Source organism: Myzus persicae, unplaced genomic scaffold (assembly GCF_001856785.1).
Source record: "Myzus persicae strain clone G006 unplaced genomic scaffold, MPER_G0061.0, whole genome shotgun sequence".
In the NCBI taxonomy this organism is placed as follows: Eukaryota; Metazoa; Arthropoda; class Insecta; order Hemiptera; family Aphididae; genus Myzus; species Myzus persicae.
The window spans coordinates 137127-154296 of record NW_019103443.1 but is presented as its reverse complement, the minus strand read 5'-3'; the positions used below and the strand labels follow the sequence as shown (position 1 = coordinate 154296).

Sequence of the window (17170 nt, the reverse complement as noted above, 5' to 3'; positions counted from 1 at the left end):
TAATTATTTAACATATTGTGCCATATTGTATTATTAATATTGTATATTTTTATTCTTTGGTGGTAGTCCTGCACTAAGATAGTCTAAGGCTATGATTTATTAAATACAAATTCTTAAAGTATTTATTGTTTAAATAATGAATTGTAAGTAATCTGATGAATTGCTACTAAAAATCACTCATCAAAATTATGAAATATTAATACTGTTGCCTTATGGCAATAATATTGGCAATTGTCAATTAGTGTATTCAAATGAATTGGCCCAAAAAATACCTTAACAATGTTCATAGAGTATTAAAACTTTAAACTATATAGATTGTAAATACTAAATATTATGCTAAAACAACTGTTTGAGGATAAATCAATTATTTTCTTTGAAGATAAACTTTTGCAATTGATACAATTTTTAAAAATAAATGTAATATATAATATAATATTATTTATATTATTGCAATAGAAAGTAAATATTAAAGGCATCATATGAGTTGAACATAAATATAATTGTATTTACTTAATACTTTAATGATACAGACACAATAGTATAAAAAATAACAGTTAACAATTTCAAAATTTATTCATGCACAATTAAAGTCTTCCAGTAAATCTAACATTTTCTCTGTACTCAGTGTATGCATTTCTTAACATAATTAAATCAGGTCCTTGAATATTAAACATAAGCATCTTCATTTCATCAAATGAACAGATGTCCATAAAATTGAAGATGATATTAAAATAATGTCTCTGAAAATTTTTTAACTTGAAATTAATAATCTGCAGACTTGCAGTTTAATATATTTTTTAACTAACCATAATTGGGCCGATAAAAATAACTTCTTTTGAAACAATTTCAATTATGTCTTCTATAACATAACGACATATAACATCAAAATCGCTTTTATTTTGTTTGAATAATCTTGAACATCTGAATAATAAAATAAACATTAGAAATACTATTAATTCATAGTCTGCACAATGTTTTAATTACTTTTCAAGTTTGTGGAAAGGTATATAGTAATTTTTATCCAACGATGAGTCTGTAGACATGTCCATTGTAACAGATGAGAAACATTTTTTTAAAAAGTTGGAAAATGTGGTAACATATAGTCCTAAATATGGTTTTATAGAATTATTTGGACATTTATAAAGAACTATCATTAGTTCAGAAGCTTCTATAAGTAATTGAGCTGCTTTGCTTGTACTTTTTTCGACAAAAGTCATTATTCTCAATGAACAATTCATCATTGTAGTTTTGTTGATCTAAATTGAGTATAAAATATTGCATATATTATTGAAAGATATAAAAGTTATAAATAACATACAATTTTTATTCATTTATTTAGAATTCAAAGTGGCCCTTTTATAGTGAGAATGTCGTAAAGACCAATTATGTATAAAATAAATGTAAAACACTGAATTATATTAAAAAATATATAAGTGTATGAAAATACAAATAATAAGAAAAGTCACAGATTAACAAGGACTAACTAAAATTGTTTTTTTTAAATAAAATTGACAAAGTCTAAAAGTATAATAAATTAAGTTAAAAAGTCTGAGGCAGCAGAGACTAAATTAGCTAGTTTTATTAGCCCTAACAAAAAAAGAGTTATTAGTTGATTTGAAATTTAAGGATGGGATGGCAAAAATATCATGATTTCTCGAAGAGTAGGTGGAATATGGTAATTAACTTGAGCTAAAAGCTCAGGGCATACAATATTATAATTTAATAAGTTATATACAAACATAATATTAAATAATAACTGACATCTTAGCTGAAGAGAGTCTAAGTTTACTAAATTTTGAACTAGGATAAGTCTCTTGATATTGTCATATGAGTAGGTTGTCCATATAGGCAATTCTTTTTGAAAATTAAAAATTGGATATTATCAAGATCGTAAATATGAGTGGATAACGATTGACTCCAAACTACTGAGGCATATTCAAGAACCAATCGCACAAGGGAGAATTCAATTTTTAGTAGGAGAACCTACAATTTGAACTTATTTAAAGACTAAATCTTTATTTGAAGGGAATCATTAATTACATATTTTTGGGAAATAACAATTAAATTTAATATCTTAGATATTATGAGATAGGTAATTAACAAACAATGTTTCCTACTTTTTACAGTACACAGTACATAAAACATGAGAATTGTAAGCTTTCAAATAAGTAAAAGTAGAAAAATGAATATAGATATTTGGTATTGTTTTGAGTCAACGTTAGAGTTGATTCATTTATTAATAAATATAAAATTGAGTTTATTATCCTTATCATAATGTTGAGTTATTTTTAAAATATTTATTAATTATTAAATTGAATGTGTATGTATAGTATATAGATAAATAACTACGATTCTAATTTTTAATTTCAATAACAGTTGAAATACAATGATAATAATCTCTACAAAAACTTATTAATAGTTTACTTGTATTTTCTTAAAAATTAGAAAAATATATAAAAATAATCAATATGCATAAAGATGTACTAAAAAGGCAATATTTGTAATTTTTGTTGATAAAATTAAAAAAATCTGGACTCCAATTATAATAAAATTATTATTAAGTAATCGAAGATAAAAAATACAACTTGAGTTCCATTAAATTTGAATAAATTGAGTAAGCATGCATTGAACTATTTTAGGATTAATAAACCAACTAATTAATAAATCTTACCCAGGGTATTTGCAGTAATGAACAAACTAATTTTAATAATAAAATTAAACCTTGTTCTGTTTGAATTTTTTTTGTGTTAAATAAGCAAGTTCTATTTAAAACAAAACAAAAATGATTTATGTGATCCTTGCGAATTTTTTTTTTTTGATTGAAAAATGAAATGTTTAGTAAAAATGACCACAGTTTATGAATATATTCATAATAATCTTGATTTTTAACTGATTCATTTCCTTCAATGATTTTTATCTAATAAAAAAGTTAATTCATTTTAATATAGGTACAAGGATTAATGTATGTATGTCAAGAATTTAGATGTTGTAGAATCTTTAAAATAATTAATTAAATTATTTTACTAAGTTGAAACACAATATTTGAAGTATAATATGGGTTTAAAACTTCTAATTAAAAAAGAAATATATATTTATAAAAAATAAAAAAGATACTTACAACATCAATACTAATTATAAATTATCAAATAACATCTTACTGTTTCAATTTTCAAAATACTTATGAATTGTATTAAATCATTAGAAGAACATAAATTTAATAATACTTTAGAAATATTATCATCCATGTTAATAGGGTTTAATACATATTCCCAACATTTTAATAAGAACTTTTTTGGTAAACAATGATCAACCACTTCATAATGTTTACAAATAGTATTTAAGAGAAATTTTTTATCTTCCAAACGCACTTTTACATCTTTGTTGAACTAAAAATAAAAAATATAATACAGATTGATTATAATTATTCATTATTTATTCTATTATACAATAATAATACATTTATTTAAAATATTATTACTAAAATGGTAATGTAGTCTTCAAGTATAGATAAATTGTTGAATAAACAATCTTCATTTTGATTTACTATTGAAAAATTCAATGATACAGCGTAAGGATAAACTAAAAGATGCTTTTCTGAGATGTAGTTGGAAGAAGAAAGTAATACAAATTCATTTAGAGCATAATTAAATTCAATGTAGACTGTATTTGTAATCAAATGTGTTTCCTAAAATAAAAGAATTTTGTTAATATATTATATTCAATATACAGTAAATAATTAAAAAATAATTATGTCATCAATTTAATTTTTTTTTAATAAATCATCCTATTATTAAAAAAAATATACTACGGTATAGGTTAAATATTGATTTAGAAAATGCAAATAACAATAGAGTTAATTTTAAGACAAGTAATATACACTTACAGGAATATCACTCAAGAAACATGATATTAGAATTGCTTTATCTACACAATTTTTGTCAACCTTTATACATTTTTTCAAATCCTTTATTATCCCTTGTTTTTGTAATCCATATTGTTTGTTTATACTGTTTGAAATACTTTTAAATAAATGTATCAATTTATATCCCAGCTCTTCATTAGATTTACATTTTTGATAAATATTAAACGCAAAAGATACTGCAAGGAAATGCATAGGAAGTCTACTGATTTCTAAAAAGCCTAAATGATAAAAATGTTATGATTAATAATAACATTTTAAGAATGCTGAAAATATTTTAAATATAATTACCAATAATAATTTCAATCAACATTATAATAGTAGAATTGTCAAGATTAGTAGCCATTATAAAATCAGAAAGTACGGATAAAAGTACAATTGAAAACGGACTGTTATGAATTTGTTTTTGATGACCTCTTAACGAAATACATAATAATTCTAAGATTTTTAGACACCTAAAATAATTTTAAAAAAAATATTATATAATTTATCAACAGAATAATTACAAATCTAAACTAATTGCTTCAATTTAAAAAAGTAATAGTTATTTCTGGGTGTTTAAGTAATTAATGTAATGTGTTAGGTGGCCTTGGGTAAAACAAAACATTTTACTGGCCAACCACTTTATTATTAAATTGAGACACGTGTACAGAGAGGGAATAATTTGGGAGCTTTGCAAATCTCTTCATAATGGTTTCAAAAAATAATTTTTCTTAAGTCAATTGAAGTAAAAATAGTGCCACAGTGAGCATGCAAAATGTGTTTGTGCCATTTTAGCATGACTTGAAATAGACCCATCCTTTAATGTTCAAAATAAGAATTATTTTGACAAAGCAGTGGTGAATTAATGTTATTGATTTTAATAATGTACATAACAAGACATGACAAAAAATCTGTGGCCCTGTGTTTGGCACGAATATGGGAAGTTGGCGAAGAAGATACAATAAGGAACTACAAAAAATTATGGACTAGGCACCAGAAACTAACTTTATCAAAGGACAAAGAATCCAATGTTTAGGCCATATCGTAAAAAAAGAAGCAATCTAAAGGTGGCTTTCAAACGGAAAGCTCAAGGAAATCTAAGAGGAAACACCAGAAAGAGATGGATTGACAGAAGATCTGAATGCTAAGGATATAGAAAATTGGCATGCAGTAGTGTAAGACAGAGGAAAGTAGTGGGATATTGTAAAGATGGTTTAAATGACAAAGAGAGTAGCATGGCCAAGAAAGAAAAATATTATACATTTAATTTTATGTAAGTAGGATATTAAACAAGTATCCTCCATTCAAATAATTGAGTGTCGAATATCTTTACAGAATTTTAATTTTGAAATTTAAATTTGAATTACCTATGTATAATAAATTATCATTATAAAAAAACAAAAGAACATACTTTTTGATTTTCTCTGAAGGAAAATCTATGATGTTTTGGTATTCAGAAAATGTAATACGTTTTGCTGATTCTTCAAAAGTTTTTTCAAAAAGGTCATCAAAAGGTGAATCAATTAAAGAAATAATACTTTCAACATTAAACTTGGATAAAATTTGTGATGATTGTTTAATTTTTCGATTTTCTAATTCTTCACAAATGTTCTGAAGCGTAAAAAAGGTTACAGCACACATTTCTAACCTATAAAGATAAACAAGGTAAATGTCATAAATATGGTCTTTAAATTTTAGCAAATATAAGTATTATATATAATGAATAAAAATTGATAGCTCTATATTAGAGCTCTTACTTGTAATCTTTATTTTTAGACTTCAGAAATTCACAACTTTGTAAATTAAACTCAGGCTTGGCAATACAATTTGTAATTTTTTTCAAAATAAGTAATTTTGTTGTTTGGGGAAGAATATCTGAAATAACATGGAAATGTTTAACCAACATTTCATCATTAGCAACTTCTAATAAGAGCTTAATATTTTTTTCTAGAGGTACATTTTTGTTATTTAATTTTGATAGCATTCTGATATGTTCAAATAGAAAATATGTCTGAAAATCAATTAAACAGATCATTATAAACTAGAAAATATACACTTTTCTTTTTTATAGTTATGTTAAAATGTTTTGATTACTTACAAAATACTCATTTACCAAGTATATTTCTGATTCATCGGAGTTGGTTTCAAAGTATTTTAGTTTTGATTTATAAGTATCGCATATATTCTGTTCTTTGTTATAGTTAAATACAACTGAATCGAGGTCATCTTTTCTCATAAAACAGCTATCAATGAATTCTGATATTACCAAAGTTTTAAGCTTTGTAATAAGTCGAATAAATTTCATAAATACAGTAAAATTTGAGACATCAAGCTGGAAAAAGTTTTTAATGGAAATTAAAATTAAACACATTTTTCTGAAATTATATTTCCCAAAGGGTATGAACATAGAATTAATACGTATATTATCAATGGTGCTGAACACATATTTAGGACTTCAGGTAGTAAAAATTGGGTGGGTAAACTGATAAAGTATACCTTCTAAGTATTTCTGTTATAATTGTATTAAACACAGGAATGCCATTAAATGATACAATATATGTATACACAGGATAATTTTGTAAGCATGAACACCCTATTTTTATGCTTAAACTATGCATATTTTAAAATTCAGTTTTCAGGGAATTTTTAAATACACTTCAAGATCATTTTTTGTCCCATTTAAGGATGATGCTGTGATGATACAAATTTCAATTTTTCAAATAGGTTCTAACCTCACTCTTTCATTCTTAATTATTAAACAGATATTTTTTTGAGCATTTTTTGATGTACCTAAATCAAAATTCAAGCAAGTAGTTTTTGAGTAATGTAACTTAGTGTTCTTAGAATAATATGACTATGGTAATGGATTTAGTAAATAGGGAGCTTCAACGATTTGAAAAAGTTAGCAATTGCTATGACGTTTAGAAGCGACCTCGGCGGCCGACTTCTGTGCATGGGTATGGCTTCGTTCCCCAGCGCTAGCGTAACGAGTCATTGGGTGGGAGAAGTGTCTGACCATCACTGACGAAACCCAGTCGCCGCCTGAGTCGCTTCATAACGTGAACAGAGTATATTGATTTATCAATATAAATAATTTGTAAAAATTATCAAAATAAAATAAATACTACATCTCACATTACATACAGTTTCTATATATATAAAACCATTTTTGAGGATTATTATCTTTAGTATAAGCATTTTAATAGCTCAGAAACTACTCACAAGAATTTTAATTAAGATACCTACATCAATATTTTTAAAAATATCATTGGTTAAATAATTTTTAAACAAAGGGGGGGGTCTCATTTAAAAAATAATAGAAGTTTGCACCGCCAGAGGGTACTCCTCAAGTAGTACAAAAAATATCATAAATTTGAAAATATGGTCTTTAGGTAGGTATACTCAAAAATTCTAATTATCAGATTTTGAATAAATATTCTATTAAAGGAAAAAATGGTGGTGGGCATATTTAAAAAAATCATCCTGGATCTTTTACTGGACATAACTTTTTGATGTCTGTTTCAATGCCCTTTGAAGGGGTGGGTGGGTCAATCAAACTATTAGAACTTTTAGTTGTAATTTCATTCACCACTGATGTATGAAGTTATAAATTAGATAGGTAGTTAAGCTAAAAATAGTGAACAGTTTGTACATTAAGCATTAATTAAATTGATGATTTTAGTTAATTTATATCATCAGAAAAATTGTTTAAATCATAAATTTCATTGCCAGAATGTAAGATACAACAAAAATGACTGTTTGAATAATGATTATTACTAAATAGATGTGGCATAACTGGGATAACAAAATCCCAGAGGATTTATTTCTTAGTAAAAAGATGGAACTTTTAAGTTAATTTTAGCTAAAATAAACTTAGGACAATCTATAAAACCATTGAGTATACTTGGAATACATTCGGAGGATGCTCTCCATACAAACATATGGCAGAACAATTTTTGGTTCACTAGTTTCATTAGGTATTTCACTTTTTTAACTCACAGGTTCATCATTATCAGCATTTAGAAAACGTGTTATTATTGAAGATGAATATCTGAAAATATACATCATTTGTGAATCTTGGGTAACACTGGAAAATCCAATCTTTGTATGGAGTAATGCATCACATATCTCTTCAACTGCCTAAAATAATTGATACAATTAAGACAATAAGTATTAAAATTTACAAAGATTAATACTTTATTTATTTATTTTGTTCCTACATATAGGTTGGTACTATCAAATTTAAAATAATTACAATGAGATATATTGTAGCTCCAAATAAAGTTGAGTACTAGTGCTGATGTAAATACAGATTAAATAAAACAAAATATTAGATATATTGTAAAGGGAAAATGTACCTACACAGCCATATCGGGAATATTTAAGTGTAAGTACAGGTGATGAGGGGTAATTCAATTTAAGGTAAGGATTTTTTTATGGCGAGTATCACATCTAAGAATTACAACTTACTTTTCGGAATTCATCATTGATCTGCACAATTTCACCTTCAGGATAATCAACGTTAAGCTTTTCGAAACAACTATATAGTTTTGAGTTTCGCAACATTTTGACGGCCTTAGAAGTTATAATACTTTAGTATTAACTAGCAAGAATGCAAGATTGTTGATTGTTGGACAGTTGTAACTTGTGAACACGACGTTATCATCGTAAAATATCATAATAACCGGCGCACGTGCGTTCCTACCTAACCAAAGACTCTACAGCCGCGTACATAATGTAATTGGAAACATCGCCGTGCGACGTTGCCAATGTCGGACACCTCGACTCTCGAATTCATTGCTAGATTGTGAACGGAGTGATTGTGGGAATGTCGGATTTAATTTTTTTATGATTGTCGTCCGTCCGTCCGTCGTTACTCGATCGAGAGGTCGTCAGATTGTTAGAATCATTGGGTAACGAACATTGTTTTCCATTTCTCCTCCGCATCAGTCTGCATCGGCGCAGTGCGCAGCATCATATGCGTCAGTACACCTTCGCAGGTTCGCGTACCGAAAAGGACTTTTTACACTAACAGTTCAACAGTATAATTATTGTGGATCGCAATTATGTTGTCGTCTAATATGCATCATTTTCCGATCGTTTGTTTTTAATCCAGTTCGTCATTTTTAACAGTTTTTTAAACGACCCGAATATCCCTGTGTGGCAGTTTTTTTAACGCCCGTTTTTCTTTTAACTTACCTACCAACAAAATCAAACATTTCACCGCCGCAGAGGTTTGTACACGTTTTAAAGTCATCATTAAAATTAGCATCTGTCAATGACAGTCACTGGTTGTCTGAGAATGTAAACATATCGATTTTAAACGTAGGAAAACTACATAGATTTTATAATAAAAATTTATTTTATCAATGACCTACATAACGTAAGTCTATTTTCTGTGGTCTTGGTTGGCTATGCATTTATTATTTCTGTTAAACAATTGAAGAATTTAACATTTTAATGCAAGGAATAACCAGGCACCGACCTAATAAACCTTTTTCATTTATAGACACAAAGTACTATGAATTCTCAGTTGGTAATTTATACATTTTAATATCTCAAATGAAGAGTTATTTGAATAAATATAATATGGAAAAATAATGTCTCAAGAAAAGACCTCTCTAAAGTAATTCCCAACTTTACAGTGTAAAAACTCAATGCTCATTTATATATTTCGATGAATAATAAATAGGTATTATTTTAAATTAAACTTTGAATTCATCATTAATTATAAAGTTTAGTTTTTTTAATTTTCATTCGAAAATGTTACTTTAATACTTGATTTTAATTTTTAATAATTGTTGAACAATATTAAAATATGATGTAATTGTTAAACCTTAAGTATCTACCTACATATTTGTAATTAAGTATAAATAATGTTGTATTTCTTCAATGTTCTAAAATGTCTTGACATACACACATATAGTTTATTTAGTTACTAATACTATACTTCATTTTGTAAGACAATGAATAAATGTAGAATGTTTACCTATTTATAAAATGTAGAAAAAAACATAAATAATGATAAATGCCTAAATATAAATTTATTTCTGAAGGAGATATGAATTTTACACATTTATTTATGTATTATTTCAAAGAAATTCACAAATATTGGAGTATTGGTAAAATAAATCAAGTTCTCAAATTATTTTTATTCCAGTCTGATGTGATTGCTTTAAAGTTTAAACGTTCAATATTTTATGTGTTTATTTCACACAGATTGATGAAATTAAAATAAAAAGGTACTATATAATTTGGACTCAGATTATAAAATTAGGATTTTTGTTATTACCTTGTGTTGGCCGCTGGAATACAATAACCGACATTTTTATTAAAATGATGGGTACAATATATATAAGTATTTTATTTTTAACTAAATTCATTGTTAATTCTAGTTATGGCAGATCAGAGTCAAAATCCAGGAACTCCTGGTACTAATAATCAATATCCAAACTGGCCTCAGCCAATGAACTGGTCTTATGGAAAGTAAGTGCTACATAATATGAAATAGTTATATTATTAACTGACTTAAATGAAATACTAAAGCTTGCTACGTGAATTATTTATTTATAATAATATTTGTATTAAATATCAATACTGATTTTATTTTTTAGTTATACGGGACCTCAAATGTACAACATGAATGCATTTTATGCTGCACAATGCTATAATCAGGTATGGCTTAAAATTTAACTACAAACAATTACTGTTCTTTTTTTCTTATCCTTATACATACCATTTTGTTTTACTTTTTAGCAAGGATTTCAAAGTTTTCCCAGTCAATCATTAAATTTTAACTTCAAACCATTTGTTCATGGAGGTAAAGTATTAATTTTACTAAATTATTTCATAAAATAATATATATTTTGATATATTTTCAGGCACACTAGAAACTGGTGCTGTTTCACAAGAAAACTCTCCTCCTCTGCCAAATGGACCAGCTCCTTCACAACCCCCTCCACCTCAATTTGATGGTGATGATTTAGATAAACTTCCACCTTTACCTCCTGGTTCTCCACCACCAGCTCCTGGAATATGTGATGTGCCTCTACGTAAGTTTAAATTATTCCTTTTTATATACACCTTACAGTTACAATTTTATATTCAAATTAATATGCGTTGTAATATAATTGTTGTAAAATGTGTTGATCAATTAATCAATGCCGCTAAATACTTCTTTTGTATTGTTTGTACATGGTATCTACTATATTATATTTTATATAAGAGTGGCATTCCATTTCACATTGGTGGTGTTATGAATACAGTGGACCCCACTCAGATCAAAAGTATGATCATAGTTATGTATCATAAAACCCCTAAATAGAAAATATACAATTTTATTGGCTACCTTCCAGTATGTGGCCTACAGCTATTTTGTGGACTATCTATCAAACTATAAATATGAGTAAAGTATGCAATGAACAAATGTAAAATACTACAGCTAGGATATCCACATTATTATCATTATTGTATTATTGAATACTTATAAATCACTATACATTTTAGATTCTGAGCACTGATGAATGTATTTATCAATTTTGTTGCCTTCATTCTCTTTTTTGTGTATCTAAAGAAAATTGTATAGTAGAAAAAATGTTTAAATTTTCAATTTCAGCATCTATTCTAATAGGAAAATAAATATAGTTGGTATTTAAAGGGATCAGAAGTAAAAGTTCCAAGAACATTTCTTAATATTTGGAAAATATATTCTGCTTTGGGACATGATATAATACTGTATGTTATCATTTGAAAAAGTAAAAGTTAAAAATATTGTTTTGTAACACTAGAAACCATACCATATTTTATTCAAAAACCTTAAAACTCTTAGAAATAATGAGTGTTGTACCTATGTTAAATGGATCACTTGGCATACATATTTTATCTTAACGCCCTCTTGTGTTATGTCTTAAAATTAATATTATTATAATTTATAGTTTAGTATTTTTACCTAACCTGCAAGGTATGTCCAAGTTGAGGGAACCAGGATCTTCATCATTACATTAACAAAATACCTAACATTTTTTTCATTAATTAAATTAATATAATTTATATACAATAAATATTATTGAAAAAAAATTTTGAATTGAAATACGATAAAAAAAAACCAGAGGTAGCGTTTATTATCTTGTATTTTATCTAATTATATAGGTCATTGGTTTTTCAAATAGGCGGCTATGGCTATGCAATTAAATTATCATAACTTGTATTCAGTAATTGCAGCACAGTTTTTCTCAGAATACTATTTCTAAGGCAACAGCTGTCATGTAGGTTTCTAAGCTCTATAACCCATTGATAAAATGTTGTGAATTGTATGTCGTTGTCTCCTTACAATCCTTATAATTTTTATTGGTTCTTGGAATCACTATTTATTGTCGAAATAGATAAATAGATGATCACATTTTTCCGGCCGGTTGCCTTGTTCCCCTAGCTCAGTAAATATGCTGGAGACGGCAAACTGGGCTAACCGCGAACTGACCAGCCAACGAAAAACATCATTGTTAAATAGTTAATTACATTAGTTAATATATAAAAAAATATTTATATTTTTGACTGCATACTATACTTATATAATTATTATGTACAATGTACATCATAATTCATTGATATACCATGTTCTACGAGAGAAGAACTCATTTTTGTCTGTACTGCTCTTCTCTCACCACTTGCACCTGTTTGATTATGATCATTAAATGTGTGATTGGTCCCATTTTTTTTTTTGGCTCCCTGTCAGTTGGTAAGAGGGGGAGGGGGAGAATTTGGACTCCATGCTTTTTCTGATAACAGTTGAATGTGTGAAAATAGTTACATCTCCCGTGGAACGAAGTATAAACCACATATTGAGATATATTGATTTTATTAAATTAAAATATAAACTATATATTTCTAGCACCTCAACCAAATGTATCATCCTTACCTCCCATGCCTCAAACTAAAAATGGTAGAAAAAAATGGAGAAAAAAACAAAGGAACTTAATGGAGGCAGCTATGGCTAACCAAACTACACAAATTGCCCCTCCCATGTATCCTATTATTAATTTTGTTCCTCCTGTTCCTATTTCACAACCTCCTCCTCCTACTCCAAAACAAACAATATCAAATTCTTTATTTTCTTTTACTCCTATAGTTCCCAGCAAACCAACGCTACAGCAACCACCACCACCACCCAAAGAAATTCAACCCGTTCAAAAGAAACAAAATACCTTTGATTTACCTGATAATTGTCCTTCTAGTTTGAGGTAATTAAAATTTTTTTTTTGTATTAAGAATATATTTATTTAAATTTTTTTTTTTTTTAGGGAGTATATTAAAAAATGTCAAGATAAATGTATAAATAAAATAGACAGAGATAGAATGGATATAATTTTAAAAGGAAAATTGACTAATGCAAATCATGATGGGTCATTGTGGATTAAAGACTGGACCAAAGAACCAATGCCAATGTATGTATTATTTTTCATGGATTTTTAGGATGATTTGTATTCAAACTGAAAAGTTTTATAATATTTTTATTTATCCCATTTGCTTATTATAGAGAAGCTAAAAATTTTAAATATTCTATTTTAAATACAAAAAAAAATATAAATATATAATTTTAAATATGAAATTATTAAATGTATAGGTGGAACAATCGTCTTGTTTATAATTATTAATAATTTTCTATACTATTAAATAATTCATTTGGATTGAAATATGTTTTCTATTAATAGGTTATTAAGCGAAAATATTACAATAAACCAAAATCAAGAAAATGGTAAAAATAAAAATTCTATCATCAAAATTGCATTCAAAAAATCTACAAATAACTATGTTAACTGCTACTTTACATCAAAATTCAAATCTTGTTTGTCTCCTTCATCAAATAGTTCTAATGAGTAAGTATTCAATCATATGGCTTGTTTTAAACTTGTGAAACAAGCTATATATAGTATTTAAATGTCTATTCATATAGTATATACATATTATACATATTGTAAAATGAGTACATTGCAGCCAATTTAACATTATTTAATAATATGTATTATGTTTGTATAATTTTATGATTATAATATTTGGTTATATAATTTATAAAATTATTTCAACTACATATTTTTATTTTAGATCTAATACTGATGTTAAAAAGAAAAACAGTCCATTACGTGAAAACAAAAGACAAAATAGTGATGATTTTATTCCTCTTAATATTAGTAGCGATGAAAGTAATAGCAAAAAGAGTAGATATACTAATAAAAATAAAAAGTAAGCATTTATTTTCCCTTATTTTAATTGTAGTATGTTCAAAGATAAATAATCATATTATTATTGTTCATGTTTTATGTTATATAATATTAGCATTTTTTCACTCATCTGGTATTTTATTTTTCTAGACTATATAATGAAGATGCTCATATATATCAACAATATGGTTCTGTAAATAATAAACCAAATCATGATAAACATTTGTTGACCAAACGTGCTGCTCGTTTTTCATCCCAGGGAAGTCCCAAAAAAAAGCCTCGTCAAATATTAAAAAATGATTATCATTCACAAAAGTTATCTTCTATGGATGATGATGAATTTCATATAGACTCTTGCCATATTGTTGGAACATGCATTGATTTAGAAAAAAAATATTTAAGATTGACAGCAGTTAGTTGCATTTATTATATTTGTTTTGCTAGTTATATCAAAAGTACCTTTATATCATTATTCATTTTAATTAAAAATTTACCAGGCTCCAGACGCTGATGCTGTAAGACCTCTTAGGATTTTAGTAAATTCATTGCAACATGTTAAATCAAAATGGATGAGTAATAGTGACTACCTGTATGCATGTGATCAATTAAAATCTATTCGACAAGACTTGACAGTAAGAAACTTACTTAATAATTTAGAATTTTTTTTATTTTTAAATCAACAATTTACTATTGATTATAGGTGCAAGGTATTAGGGATCCGTTTACAGTTGAAGTATATGAAACACACGCTAGAATAGCTTTAGAAAAAAGTGATATGGGAGAATTTAATCAATGTCAGACTCAGTTGTGTGACTTATATGAGGAATTAAAAGATAATCCAACTGCTCAAAAACATAGAAATGAATTCCTCTGTTACAGTATATTGTATTGTATATATACAAGAGCTTTATGTGGTAATTTTTATTTTGTACAATTTAAATTGTTATTACTACTATAACTGAATTAATGTAAAAAATTGGATCTTGCAGAGTTGAACAATGTTGTATTATATATAAAGGAGTCAAAAATCAAAGACAAGTGTGTAGATTTTGCATTGAAAATCAAAGATGCTTGGTGGTTAGGAAACCATGTCCAGCTATTTTCATTGTACAAAATTGCTCCTAAAATGGCCTCATACTTAATGGATATGTTTCTGACTAGAGAGCGGAATAACTTCTATTTGGCTATTGCCAAGTCGTATGTATACAAACAATTTATCATTCACTATAACATTATTTTTCAGGGCGTTACATAATACGTACAGGTATTAATTGTTTGTGTTATTAATAGCACATAGTAATTTGATTAATTTTTCTGGGTTAAGATAATTATTTGTGTTTGTTCTAGACCATTTTTATTATTATTATTGAATTTAAAGGCTTCAACAGCTAAGTCATTAGCCTACAATTATATTTGTATTTGCATTAATTTAATATGGTTATTTGCTTACCTCATAAATAATATTTTTACATTTAAAAAACCATACTTTTAAATTAAAATTGTCTCAAAAACTAATATTTATTTATTATTTTTAAACTTCTATTAAAATTATGAACCTCCTTGTTTTGAAATCATATTCTATTAGAATATGTATTCAATTCAAGTACCTACAGATATCAGATATAGCTTTATTTTTAATATATTTAGTTTAATATTTCATTTTTTAGTAAATCATTATTTTAAAGATAATTTTATTATGATATAACAGTTACCGTCCAACTATTCCAATTTCGACCATTCAAGATCAAATGGCATTCGATAAGCGCGAGGATTGTTTGGCTTTTCTTAAGGCTGCAGGTGCTGTATTTACTTCCAATAACGAGAACATCGACTGCAAAGCAAGCTGCGGTTCGACCGAAGCTTGACTTTCAGAATGGTTTCGTCCCCATCTCTACATAATCACATATATATATGTATATATCTAATAAATGAAAGTCTTCGTTGATTTGTCGTCGTAGAAAAGAACCACCATGGGCCACAAATTAAAATTCTACTTCTATATATATATAAATCTTACTACATCTATAAAGTTATCTTATGACTCAAAAATAAATTAGGGATGTCAGTCATGGAGACTACTTCAGACTAATACATGTTTTTCAACACAATTTATTTCAATGGATCAATTTGCACAAAAATGTTAGCCGTATCTTTGGGAAATTCAGCTTCGTTTTCTACGGTCACTTTTTTTTTTTTTTCTGTCGATTGTCTTTGGTAACGACCTTCATCATTCTGATGTCTACAAATTGTTATGAAGAAATGACTGCTATTTTTTGTATCTACACCTGTTTGTTATATCATGACTTATGAGTAAGTAATAGATGTCCCAAACACTTCAAGAAAATTCAATTATCTTGAAATTGGGGAAAAAGTCCTTGCTCAATGAAAGTGTGCTATTACTGGTGCCAAAACTTGAGTTAGGTAAGTAGGTGCTCTGGTGCTGAATTTTATGAAAATCATACCTATGCATCATGGAAGAAAGTATAGCAGATGCCAATTACAATGTGGATCAATTTTAAAAAGAAATAACTGGGAGCTTCATATCAATTACCGATATATTTGTTTTGTATGTAACATTAACAGACAAAGCATTTAGTCAAAATAATTCTTTCTTAAATTTAATTACTCGATTCGCTTTAATATGATCATTGCATTTGCATTGGCCTGTAAATAAAAAATTACATTTAATATTAAAATGTGGGTCTTCATTCAAGGATATTTGATGTTGCTGTACATTGCATGATGATTTGTTGCAAATACTTTTTATGAGTGAGTGTATAACCTTTAAAATATGTATACATGATATTTAATGTACTTTATTTTATTCATAGGTTGATTTTAATTTTAGCATCAATTACATTAAGATGACTGTCCGGCTTCATTATTGAATCAACATAGTAAATCAAAGGAGATTAATTATTGATCTATTATCATATATATGGACTATCATTTATATTTTTTTTATAGGTAAGGATTTTGTTATGTGAATAATTATTTATTTATTTATAAAATAAAGAAATAATAGGGATTCTATTTTATGTTAAGTAGAAATATA

General features: G+C 26.8%; 2 protein-coding genes across 3 annotated transcripts; one reads left to right on the top strand and one right to left on the bottom strand.

Annotated features, from left to right (window-relative positions):
* Nucleotides 1–478: 478 nt before the first annotated feature.
* Nucleotides 479–8603, bottom strand: LOC111034535. The gene is made up of 13 exons (XM_022315805.1): nucleotides 8372–8603; nucleotides 7901–8041; nucleotides 6000–6233; nucleotides 5659–5912; nucleotides 5313–5549; nucleotides 4211–4374; nucleotides 3884–4140; nucleotides 3479–3685; nucleotides 3159–3386; nucleotides 2672–2917; nucleotides 985–1256; nucleotides 807–921; nucleotides 479–740 (listed from the first exon to the last, which is right to left on the bottom strand). The coding sequence occupies exons 1-13, from the start codon at nucleotides 8465–8467 to the stop codon at nucleotides 585–587; spliced, it is 2607 nt and encodes an 868-aa protein (XP_022171497.1). The 5' UTR covers nucleotides 8468–8603; the 3' UTR covers nucleotides 479–584.
* Nucleotides 8604–8739: 136 nt separating this feature from the next.
* Nucleotides 8740–17056, top strand: LOC111034536 (leukocyte receptor cluster member 8 homolog). 2 transcript variants are annotated; one of them, XM_022315806.1, is made up of 15 exons: nucleotides 8740–9135; nucleotides 10297–10387; nucleotides 10516–10576; nucleotides 10658–10721; nucleotides 10783–10953; nucleotides 12789–13137; nucleotides 13198–13341; nucleotides 13609–13773; nucleotides 14000–14137; nucleotides 14266–14527; nucleotides 14613–14747; nucleotides 14816–15029; nucleotides 15105–15312; nucleotides 15824–16884; nucleotides 16947–17056. In XM_022315806.1, exons 2-14 carry the CDS (start codon nucleotides 10299–10301, stop codon nucleotides 15978–15980), a joined length of 2157 nt encoding a protein of 718 aa, XP_022171498.1. In that variant the 5' UTR covers nucleotides 8740–9135; nucleotides 10297–10298; the 3' UTR covers nucleotides 15981–16884; nucleotides 16947–17056. The 2 variants fall into 2 exon arrangements, with proteins under 2 accessions (XP_022171498.1, XP_022171499.1); XM_022315807.1 differs by lacking the exon at nucleotides 8740–9135 and having other exon boundaries at nucleotides 10299–10387; nucleotides 16964–17056.
* The last annotated feature ends 114 nt before the right edge of the window (nucleotides 17057–17170 follow it).

Bases quoted from the DNA above. Each gene is read 5' to 3' on its own strand.
- LOC111034535 (XM_022315805.1), bottom strand. From the start codon at position 8,467: ATGTTGCGAAACTCAAAACTATATAGTTGTTTCGAAAAGCTTAACGTT. The intron at 8,042-8,371 runs GTAAGTTGTAAT...CAATTATTTTAG, and splicing joins TCAATGATGAATTCCGAAAA to GCAGTTGAAGAGATATGTGA. The intron at 6,234-7,900 runs GTGAGTTAAAAA...AACTTTTTCCAG, and splicing joins ATGCTGATAATGATGAACCT to CTTGATGTCTCAAATTTTAC.
- LOC111034536 (XM_022315806.1), top strand. From the start codon at position 10,299: ATGGCAGATCAGAGTCAAAATCCAGGAACTCCTGGTACTAATAATCAA. The intron at 10,722-10,782 runs GTAAAGTATTAA...ATATATTTTCAG, and splicing joins CAAACCATTTGTTCATGGAG to GCACACTAGAAACTGGTGCT. The intron at 14,528-14,612 runs GTTAGTTGCATT...AAAATTTACCAG, and splicing joins AATATTTAAGATTGACAGCA to GCTCCAGACGCTGATGCTGT.